General features: G+C 44.7%; 2 protein-coding genes across 5 annotated transcripts in view; one reads left to right on the top strand and one right to left on the bottom strand.

Moving 5' to 3' along the window:
* LOC143040729 (uncharacterized) overlaps positions 1-25,000 on the bottom strand; it is a 316,050-nt gene that overhangs the window by 247,099 nt on the left and 43,951 nt on the right. The gene's annotated exons all lie outside the window — the stretch shown is intronic.
* The window catches only part of Lsm11 (U6 snRNA-associated Sm-like protein LSm11), a 41,735-nt gene that overhangs the window by 1,466 nt on the left and 15,269 nt on the right, over positions 1-25,000 (top strand). The window contains exons 2-4 of the mRNA XM_076212106.1: positions 5,115-5,193; positions 6,558-6,670; positions 20,851-20,989. Of these exons, the coding sequence (XP_076068221.1) occupies positions 5,115-5,193; positions 6,558-6,670; positions 20,851-20,989 (331 nt within the window). The remainder of the gene's footprint in view (positions 1-5,114; positions 5,194-6,557; positions 6,671-20,850; positions 20,990-25,000) is intronic.

Below are 25,000 nucleotides of genomic sequence, written 5' to 3'. Positions count from 1 at the left end.
GCTTTAGTACACTATATATTGTGTTTTGGATATACTGGTGGTAATGATATTAAAAGCAAAAGACATATAAAGATAAATTTTTAATGAATTATTAATAATTCATAAAGATTTTCAGATAGGGTATTTGAAAAGGCCCACATGGGATATTGACAGCATAAGTTCAATGCAGTCGATATTTCAGGGACTCATGCGACACCTCAACTGGCCAGACTGGTTATTTTACATCACATTTATGTCCTTACAAGGGGAAAGGACCTGTACATATTGTGTTGTATTGTACAGTAATGCACCATTACAGAATTCATTGGTTGGTATGAATAAGGATGCATAGGATGGAATTCATTGTACCATAGCTACAAGTGAACATGCATTGTCTGTGATTACTTCTTTCTGGTTCTCCTGGATTACTAAACAAGTAAAGAAAATAGCTATTATTTTACATGAGGGGTAACACCATGCAGCATCAGAATACTATTTGTGTTCGAGTTTTATTTTTGAATTGGCAAAATTAGGAAATTTGGATGTGTTATTTGTGATAGAATTATGTAAAATCTTGTGTTTTGATGCAATCCTGGGTAATTTTAAAGCAGTGACTGGAATAAAAAGAATGTATGGAATTGTTAATTTAACTATATGTACAAGATTTTCCATACCATACCATGCCAATAGTATATTATGAAATGTGTGTATATTAAGCAGGTACTTATTTAGAAACTACATTCACTTGTTAGATGATGTTGAGTCTCCTGTACTTTGAGGTTTTTATATCGGGTAATGGACAATTTTATTCTGATGGGACATCTAGTGTGAAACAGTTGATTAAGACCCTATCCACACTTAGGTCTTCTCAAATGAAAAAAATAACTTGGCTTTACTTGTAGCAGAAACCTGTATGTACGTACCACAGGGGGTAACAAATAGACTACAGAATAATCTAGTCTATTTGTATGTAAAACTCTGGTGGTAGACTGGTAATCATTTACATATGGTTTATTGTATGTGTTGACCATGCTACACTTGAAATCAAGTTCTATAGCATTCTAGAAGTAATAGACTTCATTTGCAGCATCCCCCCACTCCAGTGGTACAGTATGTCTGCTATTTGAATTGATGAGTGTAATGAACTGCTTGATGTCAGTTTAGTCTATGATGTAAAATGAAATTTATTATTAATTATATTTGTTAAAGTTAGGTAGAAATATTGCCTATTTCTGTGTGGCCTCACAGCAAACTAATGGTCACTTTAACCTTACAAGTAAAATTAAATCCAAAAACTAAATAGGTCCCAAAAGAGATAAATTAGACAACATGCAATTTGCAACCATATCTGGTGTAAACTTTTTTTCCTTCTATTACTCCATCCACATTTCATTATCAAATTTAGCTATCCTTACTTTCAATCCTCTACCTCTTTATGTTGCGCTATTCCTAGATTCAATCTTGTACCTCTTCACATATGCTGATTCAACCTTCACACCACTTCTTGAATTCTTACTTCCATCTACCCAACACCTTCACCTGTCCAATTTCTATATAGTTAGATAATAATTTACTTTTTCCCTGGGTGCTATGGAATCGATATTGGACCCTAATATCTTCTCGTCTACATAAGGTTAGTAAGCACGAAGTCCATAATTGTTGTCAGTTTGGTCTCTGTCGAGGGGATGAGCATTTTCAAACTTTTAATTATTGGGTATCCACTGAGTTGAATAAGATTGTCTGATGTTATAACAATTATAATAATAACTGTTGCTTCAAGTTTCAATGGCCCCTGAGCCCTACCATAGATATCTGGGAAGAAATGTGACTGTTGTCTATTGTGTTCGAGTTGGTTTGATTCTGTGTTACTGGCTACCAGAAGGAAGATGAGTTGAAGTGGGTGCAGTTGTTGAGTGACAAAGTACAGGAAAGTAAAAATTGAAAAATCCTGGGCCTGGTCCAGAGACAGAGTGCCAGCCCCTTGGGGCTGCACTTCCAGATGGAGGTGAGGATGTGTATGGGGTACAAAGACAATGGCAGGGAGATGGTGCATGTCTGATGATCACAAAAGAAAATCTTAAACTGTATGCTGTTAAATCAAGAAAATGTACAACATATATGACTAACACAGAGAACCCACATTTGGAGTAAAAGAAAACTTGGGAGAACAATCGACTTCTAAATTTTGGCTAACAGCTGGAGGCTAAAATAAAGCAGTCAAACATTCTCCCACATTTTCTTTTACTCCAATTGTGGGTTCTCTGCGTGATTTACAAGTGTGTCTGCATTTTGTTCTAGTGAATATAAGTGTGTCTACAATATGTTCTAGTGAATATAAGTGTGTCTACATTATGTTCTAGTGAATATACCACTCAACTGAAGGGATTGCAGGGTTGGCTAATTATTGAACATGTCACATTTACCTCTACATATAGATTAAGGCATGTTTTCAACCTACTACTCTTCAACTACGCCATCCCCCCCCCAAAAAAAAAAAAAAAAAAAAATCTCAAGGCACTGGCATCCGGAGGCCTCCATGGGTGCCTCGTCAGTCACCTGTGGTCATCCACCATCTGGCATCCACATTTGTCCGCCATCCGTCCACTACAACAGGACTGCTGACTGCATCGGTTGCTGACACTCTGGAAGCCACATAATAAGCTGGATGACAGTGCAGAACGATACTGTTCTCCCGCCCCCCCGACCCCTTTCCTATCACGTGCTACTTCCTTCTCCAGCTGAAGGTCTTGACAGAACCCTTGGTCTGGAGGCAACCGCTCACTCTTTGACCAAAGCTCGTGTACCAGGGGGTCTTCTGTGGTTGTTATTGTTGTCTTGTAGCTTCTGCTATAGAGATGAACCACAGGCCCACGGTCCAACTCCCACGCGCCTTCTGCCCCATTAAAATGGGTATTTGAGACGGGGTCTTCCTGGAGCTTCCGCCGTGTAACCATTACGCGGAGGAGTCACATCCAAGGGAGAGGTGACGAAGAAAAGTGTAGCAGATCCTGTCGCCAATTTTGAATGGGGCCGCGGTTCAGAACGCCTTAATCCCGAAGGGATCAAAAGAAGTGGAGGAAAGAGTTTAAACTCGTTCCATTGCATCTAATGGGTCTATTAGATCACCCCTTACGTGCTAATGACCCATGCAACAGTTGTACCGATGCTGAGTGCGACTAATTCTATGTTGCAATTCTCAAGTGAAGTCAATTCAAGTGTGGTGATCACGCCATATCCACGGGGAAGTGTGACTTGAATAGGGTCAGATGGTGCGATTGTTCGTAAAATACAAAGGTCCACTAGAGGGAAAATTAGTAGCACATTTGTAAATCACACAAGGACCCCACTGTAATAGTAAAAGAAGAAAATGGAAAGACTGAAAATCTATATATTTAGGCTGCAGTCTTTCAGTTACTTTACTGAAGAGATGCAAATGACACCCGAAATATAATTTTAGTTTTTACATTTTTTTTCATTCTGACAGTGGGGTTTTTGTGTGACACTAATGTGGTCGAGGTGTTTTTGTAAGATAGAACGGCGTGTTAAGGGCGTTGGTTACCACACCTAGTCCATGTTGAGAATAGGGTGAGGGGAGTGGCATTTTCTCGGTGAATCATATCGTACAGTTCGGGTCCCCAGGGGCCTTAGGACGCTGGCGAAGAGTTAGCAACTCGTGGCTGACGCCCGAAACCTTAATGACGAGTCCGGAGCGTCTGACGAGGAACGAGTACTGGTGTTCTGAGGCTGACGAGTCAGGAGTGCTGGATTTCTGAGGCTAATTGACAACTGGATTTGGTCTTTGCCACGATGACACTGAAGAAGCAGAGTTGACGATGACGACGAAGACCACCACAACGACGACGACAAAGGAAGTAACTAGTTAACCAAACTGTTAGCAAGTTTTTGTAAACAAACCACACACGCAGCTATGTACACACCGACGTTGTTCCAGGTCTATGGGTCCCTGTTTTTTGTTCTACGTGACCCTTATTTTGGGGAATGCCAAACCTGAAGGACACTGGAGAAGATGGAATGACGGCTTGACGTTACTGGGGAAGTTTAAGGGTCTTATTCTTAAACGAAATTCGGGGGTCCCGAAACCGAAGGCCGTAACAAGCGATTATAGTTCTTATTCCCCGTGACCATAAGGCTGAAAAACTGTAGTGTAGCTTTTCAATTACTGAAATATACTTTCAAGAATTACGACTTTATTTAGGATATCACGGAACAGCTTCTGGCACCCATCATCTTCATTGTGGTGATGTACTTGATCGTTTTATTAATCTGAGGGAGACTGGGCAAAGTGGGTGGTCGAGACTACGTTCAGTTCCTGAGGTCATCCCTCAACTGAATATAATCGTCTGCTGGCAGCTGGAGTATTCAGAGTCCATTCCGGAAGTCGTTGAGGAAGTACAATATTTGTCGACTTCAGTTTGAGGCGGCAACGCGCGATTCAGGCCTTGCATTTATTTATTTTTCCATCACAAGAAACTGATTTGCTATTTATTTGTTTATCTTTTTTCTCACAGAAGCGTTTTGATGTCGATATGAATTCATTACTGGTGATGTACATTAATTATCACCGAAGTGGGATTGCCACGGTTCAAGTGGTGATTTTTCGTTTGTGAACGACGCCTGATCGATGACCACGCCCCGTGATTTATCACGCGAACAATGAAACACCCTGGTTATACTTCGTTGGCTTTGTTCTGGCGATTTTTTGTCATTTGGGGTCTCGAATGATTCAGACCTCCTTCAGGACAGGGTCCGAGCCCTTCAGGTGAATAAAATCGTCTGGCAGGTTGTCACAACATTATATGGAAAGTTGGTCATAGCTGCATTGGTTTGGAAGTCATTGTATCTGTTGCTAGGGTCAATTGAAAAACTGCGAACGGTCAGTACCGCACTCAGTCCAAACTAGAAACCCACAAATGTTCAAAGGAACGTATATCTGAAATCTGTTTTGTATGAAACCGACACACTGTAGGTCGTGTGCCTGTTTATCACATTTCGAGAGGGTTGGTATTCCTGGCAGCAATCTGTTGGCAACCCTGAACTTAATGGAGCAATGGCACCCGGAAAAAAAAAATCCGAGTTAACCAAGTTTCAAGTGTTACAGATGTTGTGTCCTTCAGGTGTATGGCATTGGTGGCATTCCCTTCCCGCCCAAGGCCAAGGCCCAACTGGAGACGCGCAACTTTGAACCAGAGCAGGGTAAGTTCTCCTTCTCATATGTTTTCTCCTTGTGTCATTTGTTTTATATTATTTGTCTATTGTTTTGTTATCATTTGTCTGTTTATTATAATTTGCTTGATTCACATTTATTATTAGTTATGTGTCAATTTATTATTATTTACTATTTACCTGTTTATTATTTAACTATACCTATGCATTTATGTTATTTATTATCATATTACTATATTTTTATTTATTTTTTGTTTTTCGTTATTTTTTCGGATCCGACCTAGTTATGGACCAAAAGGTCTCCTGTCGGCATGCTCCGCCTTTGTAACTTATAGTGGATACTCCTGCACGGCCAAACTGGACAAGTCATGGCAAGGAAGTGGCAATGAAATAGAACAAATTTGATAGCTGTGTGCGTGTGTTGTATCCACTCATATGTTATGAATATTCTGGAGTCTTGTATTTCATGTATTAGTCTAGTGTAAATTGACCATCTGTATTTTCAACCGCGGAAATATCAAAACCTGAGCACACTTGCTGCCGACCACACGGTCTTTGGCTGAGGGCTCCCAGGATCGAATCCCGCAATCCCCAGTTGATCACCCGAGTCAATTTCTTCATCCGTGACATGTGCGATAAGAGTCGAATCCTATTACGTACAGTAAATACCAATACAGGATTGGCGACAGTGTAACAGGCACTGTAAAGGAACAGTGATGTGGTTTGATAAAATGCACCTCATTGGCTTGCGAAAAATGCATTGCAGTGAAAATACTTTACAAGCTGATGTCTCTATGTGTAGATCACCGTAATGATTTTTTTTCTTTTTTAAATAACAGAACTAATTTACCTTTAAGCGGTCGGTCGGGCGTAATGACGGGGTTCAACGTACCTGGAAAAACAAAAGAAAGTCATTTGTACAATATTTCACTGTTTTCCAATGAACTGAGTTGTCAGGGTTTGTGCATACATACAAGCCATTGGCCATGCGATAGATCTGACCCGAAGTGATATAATTAATAGTCATTAGGGTGCAGGGTGATAGTGGAAATATGTATATTGAAAATGCTTATGATGCTAGCCAGGGTGAAATTAGAGTACGTCAAAGAAACGAAGAGAGTAAGGAAACCCTATAATGTCCGTGATATTGTGTGTGTGTGTGTGTGTGTGTGTGTGTGTGTGTGTGTGTGTGTGTGTGTGTGTGTGTGAGTGAGTGAGAGTGAGAGAGAGAGAGAGAGAGAGAGAGAGAGAGAGAGAGACACAAAAGCTGGAGATAATACATTGTTAATTTTACACAGTCTACAGAAACTGAAGCCAACGACAGGGTTCAACGTTTCACCGTAGGACCCCCAACTTTGTTATCCTTCTTTAGGTGTTGGTTCTCCTCGTTTCAGGGCTCCTGGAGGGGCGGAAGAAGCGTCAAAGGAATGTCCTGCAGCGAATGGAGGACATGGTAGGGCCTCTGAGGGTCCTACGTGCATGCCGTGAGACTGGGACCCGTGTCAAGGTAGGTCACGCGAATAGAGCTTTCGTGAGAGTTCAGGTCACTTCAGAAGAGCTGAGGTCAAACAGGTCTAGTGTCGAGGCTCTCCTGTTGGCTTCTGCTCCTCTAGTCACAGATTGAAGATCCAGGCACGAGTCTCTCTCTCTCTCTCTCTCTCTCTCTCTCTCTCTCTCTCTCTCTCTCTCTCTCTCTCACACACACACACACACACACACACACACACACACACACACACACACACACACACACACACACACACACACAGACAGACATTTACAAATTTTCGATATTTTGCGTGGCGACTGTACATAGGACTTCGTGTGTGACCCTTGAAAGGCGTTGTAATCGGACCCAACGTCAAAAATGGGAACTGACCACTGTCAAAGTGATCCACATCGTCCAGTCCACATCGATCCACAAAACGCGACACATAGTCACGACATATTCAAGTTGCGTGATGACGTCATCTTCCCCATTTCTTCTTCTCCCCCCCCCGTTTTTTTTTTCCTGTATTTGGTCGTCATAGATCGTTTACTTGGTTTATATTTTAGATCTATTGAGACGTTTTCCGATACTGTGATTTGAAGTTGGAATGTTGTAGGTTCCGTCCATTTTCGGCCGTTGTCATACTGGGATTCTACGGGCTTCATCAGCGCCGACCGATGAGAGTTCGTTTGTGTTAAAACGACTTGGGTTACAATATTTTATTTTTCAAATCTCCAAAATTATCTCTCCGTCATACATAGCAAAGCTGAATGATGGTCTTATGATATTGTAAACCTATACGAATGTTAGACACACTGTTGAAAAGTTTTTAGAGAAGTCTAGATTTCTGTAAGCTAAGTAATATTCTAGTTCATCAAATGGGGGGTGGGGGTAGGGGGTGAGGGGGGAAATAGCCCAGTGGGATGACCCCGAACACAGTGCTCGTGGGGGTCTCTTTGTGTACACGTGCATTGTGTACGTGTGTGTACATGCGTGTATGTGTGCGCAGATGCACGTATATGCGTCTGCGTGTGTGTACATACGTGTACGTGTGTGTACATGCGTGTACGTGTGTATAAATGCATGTACGTGTGTGTATATGCATGCACGTGTGTGCACATGCGTGTGTGTACATGCGTCTGCGTGTGTGTGCATACGTGTACGTGTGTATACATGCGTGTACGTGTGTGTACATACGTGTACATGCGTGTACGTGCGTGCATGTGTGTGTGCATACGTGTACGCGTGTGGCTTCTCAGGTATACATAAAAAGAAGGCATGAAAACATACAAATACCTGCAACATGCAGACACATAAACGCGCGCACAGACCCATATTAATATTATTATCCAATAACAATGTGCAACCCAAGGCTTTGTCCACGATGATCGACCCTTTACGTCTGCTGCGTACTTCTGCACTGAAGGACAGAGCGCATTGTCGAGGGAATTGTATCAATGTTTTTTTTACTGTTTAACAACACGTCGACTGGCTGCGGGCCTTCACAACTGTGGCCTAATTTATGGACTTCTGTTCTGGGTGTTCCTAGATAGCTGTGCTCACTCTGGAGCATTCTCTCTCTCTCTCTCTCTCTCTCTCTCTCTCTCTCTCTCTCTCTCTCTCTCTCTCTCTCTCTCTCTCTCTCTCTCTCTCTCTCTCTCTCTCTTCTTTCTCTCTCTCTATCTGGTATTCCTCTCTCTCAGTCTCTCTCTCTCTCTCTCTCTCTCTCTCTCTCTCTCTCTCTCTCTCTCTCTCTCACACACACACACGCACACACACCACACACTTGCCGTTTGTTATGTGCGCTTTAAAACTGTTGCTAGGTTGGTTTGTTTCCAATGAGAGAGAAAGGGAGAGAGAGAAGCTGAGAGAGAAAAGGAGTTATGCTACCTTTTCTTGAGTGTAGGGGAGCGGGGGGGTGATGACGTCACAAAAAAGTCGGCTTTCTCCTCCTCCTCCATGGCCAAACACAAACTTTTTTTTTTCTTTGGGGGCTTACTCGGGAATGGTCCACACCAGAAGGAGAAGTATGAGTGCGGCTATGCGATGTCTGTCTCCCTTCAAACCTACCTCCAACCCCACCCAGTTTACTCATGTCATAGTTTCCTTAACAATTTGCTTGGCCTTTTCCTGTTGGGGTACCGAGACATATAATTCGTTCTGTTAATATTTTAGGAACTTTAGTAATATCCCTACGGATCAGAGTATCGCGGCATTGTTATAGGATTGGTAACTAATCCCCACTTTAAATAGATTTTTTTTTTTTTTTTTTCTCTCTCAACTCTATACTGTCCTTCATTACCGTCCGGTTACTGCCGAATGCAAGACAGAAGCGGAGAGATTGTCTTTGTCCTATGGATCTCCATCCCTTCCTTTCGTGACGGATGGTACTTTCTTCTCCCAGTTATTTCGGCACAGCTGCTCTTCACTCGCTTTCGTGACACTCCGTCCGTTGCGGCGGGGCTAACAGTGCCATGGCCTAGATGTATAAGAAGAGAAAGAGAGAGAGAGAGGAGAGAGACACAGAGGGAAACAGAGGAAGGAGATATATGGAGAGAGAGAGAGAGAGAGGGGGGGGGTGGAGAGTCGTAAGCTTTGCTTTAGGATTAAAGTTCAAGAGGAATTCAATTTACCTTGCAAAATCAATACAAGAACCAGCGTGGCAGTCCGTGGAGTGTCCCTTGCAATCATTTACTCAAAACTGGCTACAGCCTTTTTATATATCATCGTTACCGTAGCAAGAAATAGGGATTAAGTTGTCTATCTTATACCTAGAGCTTTTCCCCCCCTTATAAGGGAGGTAGCCGAGTTAAAGGTACGTACTCCCATCCATCACCCTTTCCTCCCTCTCGTCTTAGCTCCTCATGGATGACGGGTCATCCCTGTATCCCGCCCACTGCCCTGGGTCAGAAGCAATGTAGCAAGGCACAGAAAGCTTATCATGGTGGTCCTGAGAAAAATAGATAAATGAGTTCTGCTCTTCGATGTTTTGTCACGTGGTGTAGATTATGTAGTGTTTTAGTGTCCTCGGAAGCAAAATTGGTCAAAACGAACTGATTAGCTTACTAGCGTTTCTATCCTTGGGGGGGCAATCTTGCGAAATGAACGGAAGAAAATGATATTAATTTAGTTTATGGTTGACTTGGTTTTTGGGGTTCAGTTAAGCTTGGCGAGAATAATTATTTATACAGAAATACTATATTTTCATCTCCGTCTTTTTGTAGAACACTTAAAGTTTGTGGTTTGTCAAGTGGGCGTCACGTCACGTCACATGGCGTTACATATCACGACACGTCACAAAGCGTCTCATGTCAGGTCACGTTAGGCACGGGACGGTGCATCCATTCTACACGAGTGACCTAAAATTGTGACAGATGCCTTTGCGGAGGTGTGACGCGTGTTCCCAGACAGTATCGGTCAACGTCATCAGCTACAGATGTTCTGTGGGATGACCATATCAATTGTAGTTATTAAGTTCCCAATGTAGGTAGTGATGAATTGAAGGGGTATGGACTCTTTCTCTTTCTCTCTCTGTGTGTGTGCGTGTGTGTGGTTTATGTACATAAGTTTACTCGTATGTACAACAAATTTATAGACATGGAACCTCCCCTAAGTAGAGATAACCAATCATACCATCAAAGTTTATCTAATAATCGTAGTTATTATTATTTGATAAAAATCAAGAGATAGGCCCAACTCTTCCCCCTCACTTTACGAGGCAACATAAAGTTAAAATGGTCGGGAAGAAAAACTTATTCATTCCAATTGCGCCAGCCTCTCCCCTTGTTCCTTCTATGTTTGTTGTGTTAAATCCTCCTTTCTCCCAATCTCTTCCTCGTCCCCTTTCCGCCTGTTTCCTCTTCTATGTATTTTATACTCCCCTTTGCCTAAAACCAGCAGCTTTGCTTACGCCTAACTTTACCCCCCTTTTGACTTAACTTACGGTGGTGGCACACTAGGCTAACATGCTATTTGGTTTTGCTACTTCGTTTGAGTAGAAATGAGTTTGGTTATAATATTCTAGACCTCCGGAAGAACATCTCAACAATGTGTGTAACATTCGTATTTTAGATTTAATTTATCTTAGTTTACCATTCAGCTTCTCACTCCATGTCGCAAGTGTAATTTGATTTTTGGAAATTTGAAAAACACACACACACACACACACACGACACTTCATGATCGAGAACACGTGTACTTGTTATATCAGGTGGTGAACAGTTATCACTGGTAACACGTCATTGGTAGTTAGTCCAACCTCGTACTTTATAAGTTATAGTTTAGATGAAATGATTAGTGAGTTGTGTGTTAAACGACAAAGTACGTTCTATTCCACTCCACGGCTTAATTCAACTTGACCCTCTCATTGTAGAACGCCTTATATTACTATGCCCCACACTAACAATACCCAGACAACAACACTATATCTCTTCTTTAAGTGACTTATGATCTCGACCGGAAGCTGTTGACGGTTTTGGGGAGGCCGCAGGTCTTGAGCAAAAGAGACTTGGGGCAACGGATTAGTTGAGTCAGCCAAACACGACTAACTAGACCAGTACATGAAATACAAGGTAACGTGCCACAGCGGGCGAGATTGCCCACAGGGAATGAAGCGCCGGGGTTCACAATCCATAATACCAACTCTACGTCACTGGTTTGCCATATTCTCCATTATCGTCCTCCACGCCCCATTTCTCTCATCATATCCCTTCCTTACGTCAGAAGTAATTTTCCCACACCTGTAATTAACGATTGTGTTTTTTTTTTCATACGTGTTTTTCCGTGTACTGACACGTACCCGGGAAGAGAGAAAGAGGAAGTGTGTGTGTGTGAGAGAGAGAGAGAGTGAGTGAGATATAAAGAGAGAGGCAGAGGCTTGTTAAGATGCAAAGCTAGTGGTTCACAACCTGTTTTTGGCCATGCCCCACCTATCAAATCAAATCAGCCATCCTGAATCCACTGCTGAACAAAGGCCTCCTTCATAGCATTCCATGATTCACACGACCGCGTCAACCTCTGCCACGTCACTCCTGCAAATGTCTCAGTCTCATCTCTCCAACTTCTGTCTGGTGCCCCACTTAATCACCTTTAAAATCCTGATGCCCCCCCATGTGGTGACATACATTTCTTATCATTTGAAAAATAAACTCCCCTTCAGCTGAAAAAACAAACATAAAACCTTGGTTTAAAACCACTTCAAAAGAACAAGGTAACTGAAAAATAAAACCAAAACAAATTGAATAAAATAAAGAAAATTGACCCAGACTTCCTCAGTTGCCCTCATTTGCCCCCCCCCATTAAAAATTATATAGCCCACCTGAAAAGTTGAATTGCCCACCTGTGGGGGAAGCACTAAGCTAAGCCAGCAAGTACTACTAATCCGCTAAGCAGTGTGCAGATATTCGTTGTTATGCATCAATGTGTGCAAAACTGAATCACAAACTAAGTGCATTTCTGGGAGGTTAACCCCTTACATAGGGGGATGGAGGTGGGGATGCTCCACCTTTTATTAAACTGTAGGTGACCTTCATTGTTAACGAAAGGAGTCACGACTAGTGCGCCACACTCCGCTTTCCACATCATAGGGTCTCATCTACAAAGACACTTGGTGCGTACCTTGCTCATCCATGTCACTTCCTGGCAAATGTGATTGGTGTAACGTACACGCGTCACACGTAGGCACGTCACACGTAATCAGGCTAAATATCCGTTTCGTCTTACTCCCTCAAATGCCACAAACTTGGCCAGGCAGTTCTTGTGAACGGTCTTGGCATTCCAAGGGAATTGGTTGTAATGCCTCACCAAACTGAAGTAAGATATGGGGATTTACCAAAGCTTACCCTTGACCGCATTTTCCAGAAGGCTACAACCCCCCCCCCTTCCCCTCCCCCATCTCTATCATGACACTCGACCGGTCCCCACAGTGTCAACATCGTCATGTTCAGTTCCTTTCCGAGTTTGATATACTCTCTCTGTATCCAGCTTACGAGTACTTAGCCCTTCTCAGTACCATAGGTCTCTCCCAATCTGTGAACAACCTTTAGTAAGGGTACTCATCATCCGATGTCTCACAATGAACATCCTCATCATTATTACTATTCTATATCTGGGCTGACTAATGATAGGCGTATTTTTTCATGTGAAGAAATATAAAAAATGTATAAACTTTTAAGAAATCGTAGATCCGAGAACGAGGTGGACAGCCAGCTCGTTGAAAGATGGGTGGGGCTTAGCCAGGACTCTGGTCGTCTTTAATCCCACATGCAATTCATCATATAATAAAAAATATATATATATTCACAGACTACATGTGACACAGGAAGCACCCTCACAATATGAACACCTTGACCATAATAGTCTCACACACAGATGGCTCAAACTTCCGGTGTCAGATGGTAGTTCATTGCGCATGGGCTGGCAAAGGTTCCGTTGGTCGCACCTCTTAAGTGTTTATATACTTGCTAAAACGGCGACCTATTGGCACGTACACTGGCCACAACGCACCAGGCATATCATGCTATCTACCGTGGCAGTCCAAACACACAGGGCACAGGATCAGTCGCCACCTGACGTAAACTCTTCCTCCCCATCTGTCCAAAACTGGTGCAAGAATGCTCAGAGGAAGATAGGGTGTTTAGAAAAGTTGGTGCAAGTTAAAAGCTTGGGCCCAGAGTTTCCTAAACAGATCTAACAACCCCACAAGCTCCAGCTTTCACTCCGCGGGGGGCGGATGGGGGCCAAAATAAAGTGTCCCCATGTTTTCGCACACACACACACCAGGTGAAGGGCGGAATCTCACCTCTTGTCATGGCCACCTATTGCCTCGTACGTGCGACTTCCGCATCCACATGGACCCCGAGGACAGGCACACGGTCCCCGTTTTGGTGTTGTGGTAGGCTTACACTCGGATGTGTTTCCGGTGAAGTTTCGTAAAACAATGAGGGTCAGCGAGTTAGTCAATAGGCCGCCGTCTGTGTATAATGTCGGTTTGTTATTTGCACCGCGAAATTTGATTTCCGGGCGGTCTCTGATCAGCGGGGGGGGGGGGAGGCAGAGGGGGAGACCTTCATCCAGGGCCCCGTGAAAGCTTTTGTTATTTTTTTCCGATTACGGATCATTCTCTCTATTAATGGGAATCTCTAGAATTCGAAAATCTCTGATATTGGGAACGAAGACGCCTGGTATACGGGGTTTTCTCGATCTCAGAATATTGTCTTCCGAATATTCGAGAACTTTAGAGATTTTTAGAGAGTTTAGAGGTTCATAACGGAGAAAATTACCTGCACACTTACAGGGTTACGAAAACTACCTTGATAAGAAAGAATTGGGAATAATATTTAACCCCTTACTTTCCAGGTGGTACTTAGCTTCATATTCAGACTGTCGTCAGGTGATTTTATTCACCATTGTGATACAGAGGAGATATGCAATTATGAGGAAAAGTATTGACCCATGATACAGTTCTTACATTATTATTTTTTTTATTTTGTGATCTATTTTTCTAAGTATATTCAGCTCACAGTTGGGTAATTTTCTTGAAGAGGTAAAAAATTGTCAGACGAATTTTTTTAATTTTATATAAATAATGGGTGGATCAAAACTTTTGGTCGCGACTATACAGGGTATCGACGCAGTTCAAGCAGACTGCACAAATACAAGTGTTAAATTTTAAGCTTTTACATGAAAACGTATTTTACGTCAGTTTCCTGTATGTGTATTGTATCTCATTTTTATTCTGAGCTGTACACCACAATGATTTTGATCTTTGTATTTGTAGCTGAAATGTCACAACGTGTGTCACAGGTTCTGTATTGACACACCAAAGCTTATCCCATGTGCCAAACCTCAGGTTTGGTCCTACATGTTCTTGGATGACCCTGTAGGGAGTGAGGGAGAAGACCGAGTGCGGCTTTGCGTTACTATGGTGCCCCCCCCCTCCCCCGCCATGGATTCAGTGATCGATTCCCCACATCAAGTGAGGAACCACATTGGTTTCTCGTTGCTCGCACGAACATGGAATGGATCACCTATTCCTATTGCTTCAGTGACACGGGATTTTGATCAACCAAACTTTATTCATCTGAAGGTTGGACCCCACATTGATCGGTATATACATCGACCCAGACCCCACCCATCCGACGTTTGTTACAATAAAAGATATGACATGGGGCTCTCTGGCTGCATCTACCGACCAGAGACCGTCTTACATTTTTTTTTTTTATGGGCATTTTGTAAGACAAGAGGTGGACCCTCTGGCTGGATCTGACACCCCCTATCTTCTCCCTACCTCCCTATTCTCCCTCTCCCCATCTTCTCCATAATCCCCCTGTTCTCCCTAGCTCTCTTCTTCGTTCCCCCTTTTTCTCCCTGTTCTCCCTACATCTTTTCCCTAATCCCCTTGTTCTCGCCCATGGAACTGACGCAGTGAGAGTTCTTTTAACCCGAGAACACAGCCTTAAGCCGCACGAGAACTCTCGATCTCATATTCACTTTCATTGAGACACCTGATGTTGTCATGCTCCTGGTCTGCGCTCACTTTCACTACACATACATTCGCCCGCCTCCCACCAACTCTCTTGGTACTGCACTTGTTCAGCCCACTTTCCTCCCCCCCCGCTTCCCCCCAACTCCCATTCGCATTGTCACAACACCCCCAAGCTCTTTCCTTCACTAACCCCCCCCACCCCCGTCCCTCCCTTGCCCCAACTGACCACTTTCACTGTTCGAGCGATCCACGCTCTCGCCAACTTTGCTCACGACTGCCGGGGGGGGGGGGAGTAGTGGTAGAGCTAGTAGTACTGGAAGGGTAGGGGGGATCTTTATAGGTAAGGTTAGGTGGGGGGGGTACAGAAGAAAGGTAGAGGTTATGGGGGCAAGGATGAAGCAGGATTTGGTGTGGGGGGGGGGAAGGCTGGATGTTCAAGGGGAGATCAGGGTTAAGGGTAGGACGGGGAGGGGGGGGGTGAGGTCGTGGGGACCATGAACTGGTTCGGCTATAAAAAGGGAGCATATACTTCAGGGACAGGTAAACAGGTGGTGAAACCAGGGACTCCCCAAGAAAGTACGAGACGGGTTGTGGCGTTAGGCCTAACTCAACGTTTCCATGATGCTGTCATGTCGTACACTCGCATGGAGCAGGTGTTTTATTATTCATGCATTAGAAACTCTACATACATATGCACACACCCTGTACTGGTACATGGCAGTGTCCTCAGTCTCGTAGATGTCAAGCTTAAGGATATGAAGGATCGCCTGCAGGATCTACCTGAGCCAATCGGGGACAAGGTCAAAATGCTCAAGGAACCCCACGTGGTCACCTCCTCCTCCCACCCTCCACTCTCTCTCCCCGCGTCCTGCGCGCGCGCATCCACCAACTCTTCCCCACACTTCTCTGCTCTCCTAAACCCACAAATTCGCTCCCACACACCTGAGGGATATGGCGATAACGTAGTGTTTACTCGCATGGTTTTAGTTCGTAGGATTCGAACAAGTTTGCGAACCACATAGTACCCTCAGAGAACACCTTTGTCTTGACACCTCCCTTTCTCTCGTTCCACCTTCTCTTGTTCTTCCATTTTCTTCTATACACTTGTTTCCCTTTCTCTCTCCCTCTCCCCCTCCCCCGTTACCGGTTTATAATCACCCCTTCCCCCCAACTTTCCCTTTTGTGAGGAAGACCGTCACTATGTTTCAGAACCCCCCCCCCACTAATCATTACTGGACAAGGGAAGGAGTGATCACATGCATGGTTCCCCATCCTCTATAACATATTCACCTCATAATTAAGGGCAAGGTCGCCTTCAAGGAACCACAAGGCCTGTGTACGGACGAGCGTAGAAAGTTTAAAGTAAAATGGCTCAGGTATGTATGCATGGGGGGGAAGGGAAGTATTCAAGGGTGCAGGAAAGGATATGTGCACAATTGTGTAGGATACACTTGCAAGTGAGAGGGAGACATCTTGGAAGAATGCGTACAGGACGTTTCTGAAAAATCTGACTGTGCGTAACGGGAGGATGTGCGTATACTCCCGTGTGTGTGTGTGTGTGTGTGTGTGTGTGTGTGTGTGTGTGTCTGAGAGAGAGAGGGAGAGCACAGCTATTGAGAGGATTGATTTAATAATAAACGAGGAGGGCACATGTAGGCCCCCAATAATTGGGGGTACAAGATGATAATTGCTGGAAAGAGAGAGTTAAGTAAGAAACGCAACAGGTTAAGTTGTTGCGCTAATGCAAGGACGAATGAAGAGAGAGTAGGGATTGGAGAGGTAAGAGTGGATAGATAAAAAAGGGAACTGTGTGAAACGAAGAAGGCAAAACTAGTGTTAAGAATGTTATATAATGGGGTCGGGTGGAGAAAATTGGGGGTGGGCGGAAAACCAGGTAATCGAGAGAAGGTAATGGAGGGGTCGACTACTAGGGTTGGGAAAGCCAAAGAAGAAATTGAGTTGGGGGGGGGCATATATGTATTACAAAGGTGGGAGTGAGAGGGATAGGTGGAGGGGGGAGATATTAGTCCTAAAGGATGATTGCATATATGAAAGACTGAGAATGGATTGCATTGTGTGTGTGTGTGTGTGTGTGTGTGTGTGTGTGTGTGTGTGTGTGTGTGTGTGTGTGTGTGTGTGTGTACGCGCGCCTTTGGAACTAAGGACACTGGGGGTGTTGATGAAAGGCTGGAATGGGGAGGGAGGGGAAGAGGAGAGTTGGCGAGTGGAGTTGGGGGGGAAGTAGAGGAGGGGGCGGTGGGGGAGGGAGGGAGGGAGGGGGAAGCCTACGGGCCAGGTAGAAAAGTGGGTCACTGGGTAAAGGTCATGACCAAGCCTGGTGCCACCGACGTCACCATGGCTCCCTCCACCACCTCCCCTCCTCCTCCTCCTCCTCCTTTACTATCATCACACAGACTATAAATAGTATCTGTACCCTTACTATCATCGCCTCCCGCTCTCCCTCCCTCCCGTCGCGGCCTCGGTCCACACACAATCACGCTCACTTGAAACGCAGCACGATGGTATTGACAAGCACCGGTTGCCATGCCCTTGTGTGTGTATGTATACATACAATGCATATTACTTATATAAGTATATATCATCTGTCTTCATTGTCTCTGCAGGCGTTTTGTGTTATCAGTACCTAACGTTCGGGAAGCCTTCGTCTCCAGGACCTGATGAAGACGCCTGGAAATGCGTTGTTTTAAATTTTAAATTACAGATACGTGTGTGTGTGTGTGTGTGTGTGTGTGTGTGTGTGTGTGTGTGTGTGTGTGTGTATGTGTGTGTGTGTGTGTGTATGTGTTGACATATTTACAGCGGATGTCAACTTCAACACAAGCTCATAGCTTCTGGTGATATCAACGCCTAAACTTAACCCAAATTCCATTGGAAATGCCCACTTTTTTTTAACCCTTGAATATTATCGTGATGCACCAGAGTCTTTCAGAGACCACATCAATCAGAACAAAGTGGGTGAGAATAGATTTTCATGAGTAATACTATTACTGCTGTTGCTCCAAGGTTTCGACATTCGGCATTTGGGGGAACAGGCTTCGCTGTTCGTTTTCAGTAGTCACTCGTTCCCCAGTTGCCAAGGTTGCCATGTCTCCTCCTTGTAGTTTAAGAGACCATAGATGCGTCCTACTGTGGCTTACAGTGGCATTCAGGGCCTTATGGAAGGAGAAACTGCCAGCGGAGGAAATTTGTGTACGCGCGGGAACAGACTCAAACGGCAGCAACGAAACTAGGTTTGCTGCGTAGTATAGAACGGACCACGCGACGGCAACACTTCCATAGCAGGGCGAGAGATGCTCATGATAAATCAACCCTTGGGGAGAGAACAGGGGGTTGTGGGGCTGAGAGGTGAGTCCTTGGGGGGGAAGGGGGGGGAAGAGGAAGCAATATGGATATAAGAAATCCCCGTGTTAAAAGGACGACGGGAATTATGAGCAAGTCCGTGTTTTAATATTGCCGAATGCAAGGAATGGCAACTGTTCAAGGCCTCACTCTCACTTTCTCTCTCGCTCCCCCCCCCGCCAACCCCCCCATCACTACCCTCCCCACTTTAACATGTGACTGAGTGACGACTCCCTAGCTCACTCTCTTCCAGCCCTCCCTCCCTTAGTAATTCATTCATAAATGCACTCTAATCAATGTTTTCTTGCACTTGTATTTAGTGTCCGAGAACATTTTCTTGCGACTTACATTGACCCGTCTTTCTGTTTGAGAGGAGTTTGAACTTGCATTCACTCACTCGTCGTTCTTTCCTTTTCACATGTTTTCCTTTACCTTCTTAGCGCTCTCTTTCTCTACTTGAGAGGATTTTTATTGAACCTGCATTAAATCTCTCTCTCTCTCTCTCTCTCTTTGAGCACCTCGAGCATTATGCAGCGACTTCTCTGTCGTCTCGGTGCATTCAGTTCCACCCCAGACTGTGTCCATTTCATTTCCTTAAGTGTGACTTAGCAATTGGTTAATGGCGGGCTGGAAGTCCTTCCAAATGCATCATAAGATTTAAACGCAAAAAGACTTTTCATTTCTGCTTCCTGTCACTACGAAGGAGCATTTCCCTGTTAGTATATTACAGGATTGAGGTTTCTCTCGCTCGTGTGTGCATTTAACTAATTGTAATATACGGGATAAGAGCAATACTCGCGGGATCAGAGCTCTATCGGTCGGGTTTGGCTTTATATTCATTTATGCTGCCTGACTGGACTCTCTCTCTCTCTGTTTTTTATTATTTACCTAGGTGACCATTGTAGGATCATGTCAAACTCTGTAACACCTATTTTTACTTTGTTCCAACTCTTTTGCTTTTAAACCCTTACCTAGAACTAATTTTTTACTAAAGTTCTGAGCAAAAGTGTTTACAACACTTAGGCGTTCGACGTCCTAACTCCTGCGTGTGTGTGTGTGTGTGTGTGTGTGTGCGTGCGTGTGTGGTTGTGACAGGGTCTGGCAAAATCGACAAGCACCTCTGGTGTCTTCAAGGGCAGCTCGCGTTCCCTCTACCAGAGACAGCGGGCGGCGGGCGGGGCGGACCCTGGCATGCATGACTCACGCTCCGCTGAAGGAGGCGGCGACGGCGGCGATGGAGGGAGTAGAGGGTGGGTGATGTCAGACCTTGCACCTCTGTCATCAAAGACACTCAACGTGGCCCCTGAAGTCAGGCCCTGAGGTCAGGACGGGGTCAAGGGACAGCCAATAGGATAAAGGACATCAGGGCCATATCTCGTGCCTGAAGAAGGCGACGACGGAGGACATACTTGCGTAGGGATACCAGAGGGCGTGGGAGGGGGTAGTGCAGCTGCCTGTGGCGAATGAGCTGCCCTGTTGCAGCTGCCAGACGAATCCCCGTCAGGTTATGGGTGACATGGTACCAGAGATGCGCGCGTGTGTTGTGTATAGCACCACCACGCGAGAAATGTTGCAATGTCTAACATAGGCGCTCAGGATGTTGCACCATATCCCGTCACACACGCACACACACACATACACACGCACACACACACATACACACACACACATACATATATATATATATATATATATATATATATATATATATATGATAAAACGATAAGCAGTCACAGAAGAAGTGCCAGGGGTGAAGGGTGAGGGTCCGCGGGGGGGGGGGGTGATGGCACGAGGAATAGGCACTCCACGGCTGGTGCCACTGCCACACTGTGTCAATATAGCTTCCCCATTCCTAGGACTCCCATTCCCCAGGACTCATCCCTTCTCTCCGTCTTCCCCAAATTTCGTGCCACTGGGGTCTTGGATCTATTTCACATCTCTGTCCAATAAAGTTCGTGTATATAATCCTTGGTACCTCTTCTCTTGTACACATATCTCCACTTCTGTGTACCACCGTGGATGGTTGTTCTTTTTTTTCGGGAACTGTGGGCAGCGTGCGTCATTGGGATGCAGATTTATGTAAACAAGTCTCGAACGACCAAATACGCTCAGTTCGTATCGTTCCCGTTCGAGAGTGAGACGCGTTTGTTATAAATATGTAGTACACAACAGCTACTGTGGTACTTAGAAGTGACGGTAATGGTATTTTGGCTATTCGTCTTCACGAAAGATAATCTAACCGCAGAAGGACACAGCGAAGTACTTCGGCGGTGGATACGAAGAGTCTTCGCTCTCCGAAGTCCTTTTTCGTAAGCCTTCTGTGATCCCTGATTGGTTTTGTTTCCTCCTTCAGGTATACACGCGCAACCACAGCGAGATTCGCAGCGTCATCACAGCCACCGTCGTCGCCTTCGACAAACACTGGAATCTAGTTCTCCGCGATGTCCACGAGCTCTTCGTCCGAAAGGGAAAGGGGAAGACGCCTGTCCTGGGTGGGTGCCCATTTTCTTAAGTTCACAAACACAAACAAACACACACACACACACACACACACACACACACACACACACACACACACACACACACACACACACACACACACACACACACACACACTTGATTAACTTTGGTATTTTCTACAATGTGGCTCATACAACCCAAGTTGTTGGTTATTGTATAAGATAATTTTCAACTTTATATCATGTTTAGTAGGGGTGGTTACGAGCATGTGTTTAATGCTTGCGCGCGCGCACACACACACACACACACACACACACACACACACACACACACACACACACACACACACACACACACACACACACACACCACTGCACAAAACGTGCACTCGCATTTGTGGTTACTGCGAAGAGCGGTTAGCCCGCTGTTTCACATCGCCTCTTCGCATCGACCTGTTGCGTGGCTGCCCGTTGCCTTGACAACCGGGCTTGGGTTGTTGGTCAGCTGAGCGGTGCCATCAAGACGGCGTCTTTTTGTCCGACTTTGGTTGCCTAAATGTCCACCAATTAATGAGGTCAGGCACTCAGGCATTTGTTTATCTCGCTACAACCCCCAGTTGGCCAAGATAATGCGGCTCTTCAGCGGCCAAGCGCCCTTCAGTTTTATTTGCAAACACGTGATATGCTTAAGGGTTTTGCACAATGTTGCCACTTGTTGTCATACCACTGTTTACCATCTCCGATTGCCACTACGACGACGACGACGACCGGACAACCCCGCCGTTGCCACGTCTACGACGACGACGACGCCATCTTCGCGAAGTTTTAGGTCAAGGTCATGTAGCTGTCACCTTCCCTGCCCTTGCCTTACCCTTCAACCTAGCCTGCCTCGCCTTGCCCTTTGCCTACAGTCTGCCCCGCTCACCCGGGCGATTCGTCGAGACAAAAGGCGGCCCTTACCTTCATCCAAGGCTAACTTTGTATTCACGACTCTACCCATATTCCACGGGGCACCTGATTAATGTGGTGTGTGTGTGTGTGTGTGTGTGTGTGTGTGTGTGTGAGAGAGAGAGAGAGAGAGAGAGAGAGAGAAAGAGAGAGAGAGAGAGAGGGTCGTATTCTTAAACGAAATTTAAGGACCTCAAACCAAGCCTCAACTATGACCCTTATTAATTCTGCACATAAGACTGGTGATCGCTATGGTACGTTTTCTTTAGGCTCAGACAATCGTGGAAGACTGTAAATCCAGGCGATGTTGTGGATGTGGGAAGGTTAGCATGTTTTGGCATGTGCAAAGAGCGTGGATGTGAAATTTGACGCTCATGATATGAAATCAGAATATGACATCTGTAGCAGGTGTTTGCGTAATATGCCTTGTATGTGTCTAACCACTAGATCAAGTTCACGAAGGAGTTATGGCGTGTGCAAGGGGAGGTCATAATATCATGACCCACACAAGGGGGGTTGAAATATGACGTGTGGTGAAGCCCGTTACAGAGTCGTGAGCAGGGGAATGATTACATGGGAGGGGGTTAGAATGTCACGTGTAATGGGGGAAGGGTAGGAATATCACGCGCGGGGGGTTGAAATATAACGTACATAGGGGAGGGGATAAATATCACGGGCCTAAGGGGAGTATGGACCAGGGTGGAGAAGGTGATAGGTTCATACAAGTTACGTAACTAGAACATAAGAATGGAGGAGACTCCAAGAGACCATACGGCTCACACTATGCAGTTCTGTGCCCCTTGCCACCTGTCATCTTGATCCATAAGGTTATCTAATCTTCTCTTAAAGCAACGAATTGTTATATAGTTACTAGTCCATCCCATCCGTTAACCACTCTGTCGGTAAACCAGAGGAAATGTGAACCTACAATACACTGTGTTGAACCTATGGTCGCCAGGCGCCCTGTGCACAGGAGACAAAAGAGCGCAGCAGGTAATGGTGGTGGTAATTCCGGATAACAAAAAGACGAACAAGCGCTGTTCCCATCCAGGTGATCAAGGAATTTTGCGCCGCTGTGCCGTGTGTCACCCTGAACCAGAACCTTCCCTGAAAGCCCTAAGGTCGCCCACCTACCTCCTTCGGGTCCAGAGGAAAAGGACGACGTGTGACGGTTGTGTGACGTCATCACAGACTCCGTATCACGGGTCAAGGGAACCGAAAGCACAAGGCGACCATAGGGTAGTCGACACAGTTCCCAAGTGCTATTTTGATAGTTACGTTCCAGGTACTTGAACTTCTTGCTCATGTAATGTGAGAATCCTTACTGAAGCTCGCCTGAAGTTAATGCGAGATAAAGAATATATATATATATATATATATATATATATATATAAAGGTTTGCAAAGCTACCACCCGTCTTGACCTCAACCTATGTACGATACAAAATGAAACCACTGGAAGAACATGCTTGAAAAAAATATGAATGTAATGTTCATGACAGTGCCAGAGTTGGAGGGAGGAGAGGGGGGAGGGGGGCTTTTCTCACTGGCTTACCATTCAGTGCCAGAGGACGAATTTGTGGCACAACAGGACATACCCGTCCCTTGGACAAACAAGAGCGTATGAGAACCATAGCACAAAGCTGGTGCTGAATATATTCATTTATTTGTTAATTAATTTATCTTTTAGCATAATAGGTACAGTTGTTCAATTCGTAGGTGGGGCGTATTGGGAGGAGGAGGGGAAGGGGGAGAGAGTAGCAGAATTGGTGAGTTATAAGTGAAGAAGAAAAGGGAACACAGATAACGATTAGATAAGTTAAGTACATATCATGGATGTTCGTGCATATAATTTACAAGGTGTGTGTGTGTGTGTGTGTGTGTTTTACAACACTCGTAGGGCCCTGTCTGTTGCTCTCTACTTTATCATACCAAGCTTCAAAGTCGTTCGTGTGTGCGTGTGTGTGTGTGTGTGTGTGTGAGCACGCTTGTGTAAAGAAAAGAACGACGTGATTTAAAGGAAGGTGTTGTGGTTGGGGGTGCTGTGTGGTGGGACTGAGGGAGAGGTGGTGATAAATGGTGGTGGGGAATGTTGTGGGTTTGTTATGTGTATGTGGGGGGGGGTGAGGAGCAAGTCTCAGGTGTAAAGACCTCATTCTATGGGTAATTAACGACAAATGAGTACCTTGGCCATCTTGTTTGGGTAATTACATGAAGGTTCGGGTCTAGTACGCGTTTACGTGTATCTCCCTCACTTCGTTTCGGTTGCCACTTATCCTTTTAATTTGGTTGTCGCCAGGCGATTTTATTCATCACTGTGGCACCGTCACGCCTGGCACCAAGAAGTCAATTGGTGTGGTGAGGTTAGACTCGTGTTGTCCCGTCTCTTGGCGCTAGGTTCATATTCTACAGAGTTTAGGTTAGACAAACAACATTGTCTGTAGGAAAAAATCGATGTCCTCGCTCTTAAGCAAGAGAACAAAAACATGTTTATGAAGCATTATAGAACGCAAATACGTTCTTTTCGCAGTTTTTATAATGCGTTTGGTAGCAAGGGTGTGCGTGCGCGTGTACACACACACACACACACACACACACACACACACACACACACACACACACACACACACACACACACACACACACACATCCTGAGCATACTAGATTAGTAATATTTCATCTAAGCATGGAGTATGTGTTCACGTATTTAAATATCTAGGAATTAGACGCCTGTGACGATTCGTAATTAGAACAGAGCATTACACCTGATCTAGAGTTATTGGAAAAATAGAAATAAATAATAGTGAGACATATTGCACGAAGGTAATGCTTTGTGAATATTAGAAATGATATTAATTATGTCGTTTTTAAATTTCCCAATTGTAGAAATGTCACCTTGAGCGAGTGGCAGTGGTCAACAAAGTTGCTAATGAACCAAACAAGGTATGAAGCCTGTTCACACGGTCAAACAGTAAAAACTGTCGAGGTACAAATAACTATTTTTTTAGTCTGTTTCCTTCAGATGAATAAAATCGTCTGGCATCAGCTAGGATAAACACACACACACACACACACACACACACACACACACGCACAC

This window comes from Oratosquilla oratoria, chromosome 29 (genome assembly GCF_046742065.1).
Source record: "Oratosquilla oratoria isolate Oo_2021 chromosome 29, ASM4674206v1, whole genome shotgun sequence".
NCBI lineage: Eukaryota > Metazoa > Arthropoda > Malacostraca > Stomatopoda > Squillidae > Oratosquilla > Oratosquilla oratoria.
This window is presented reverse-complemented; position numbering and strand designations above follow the sequence as displayed.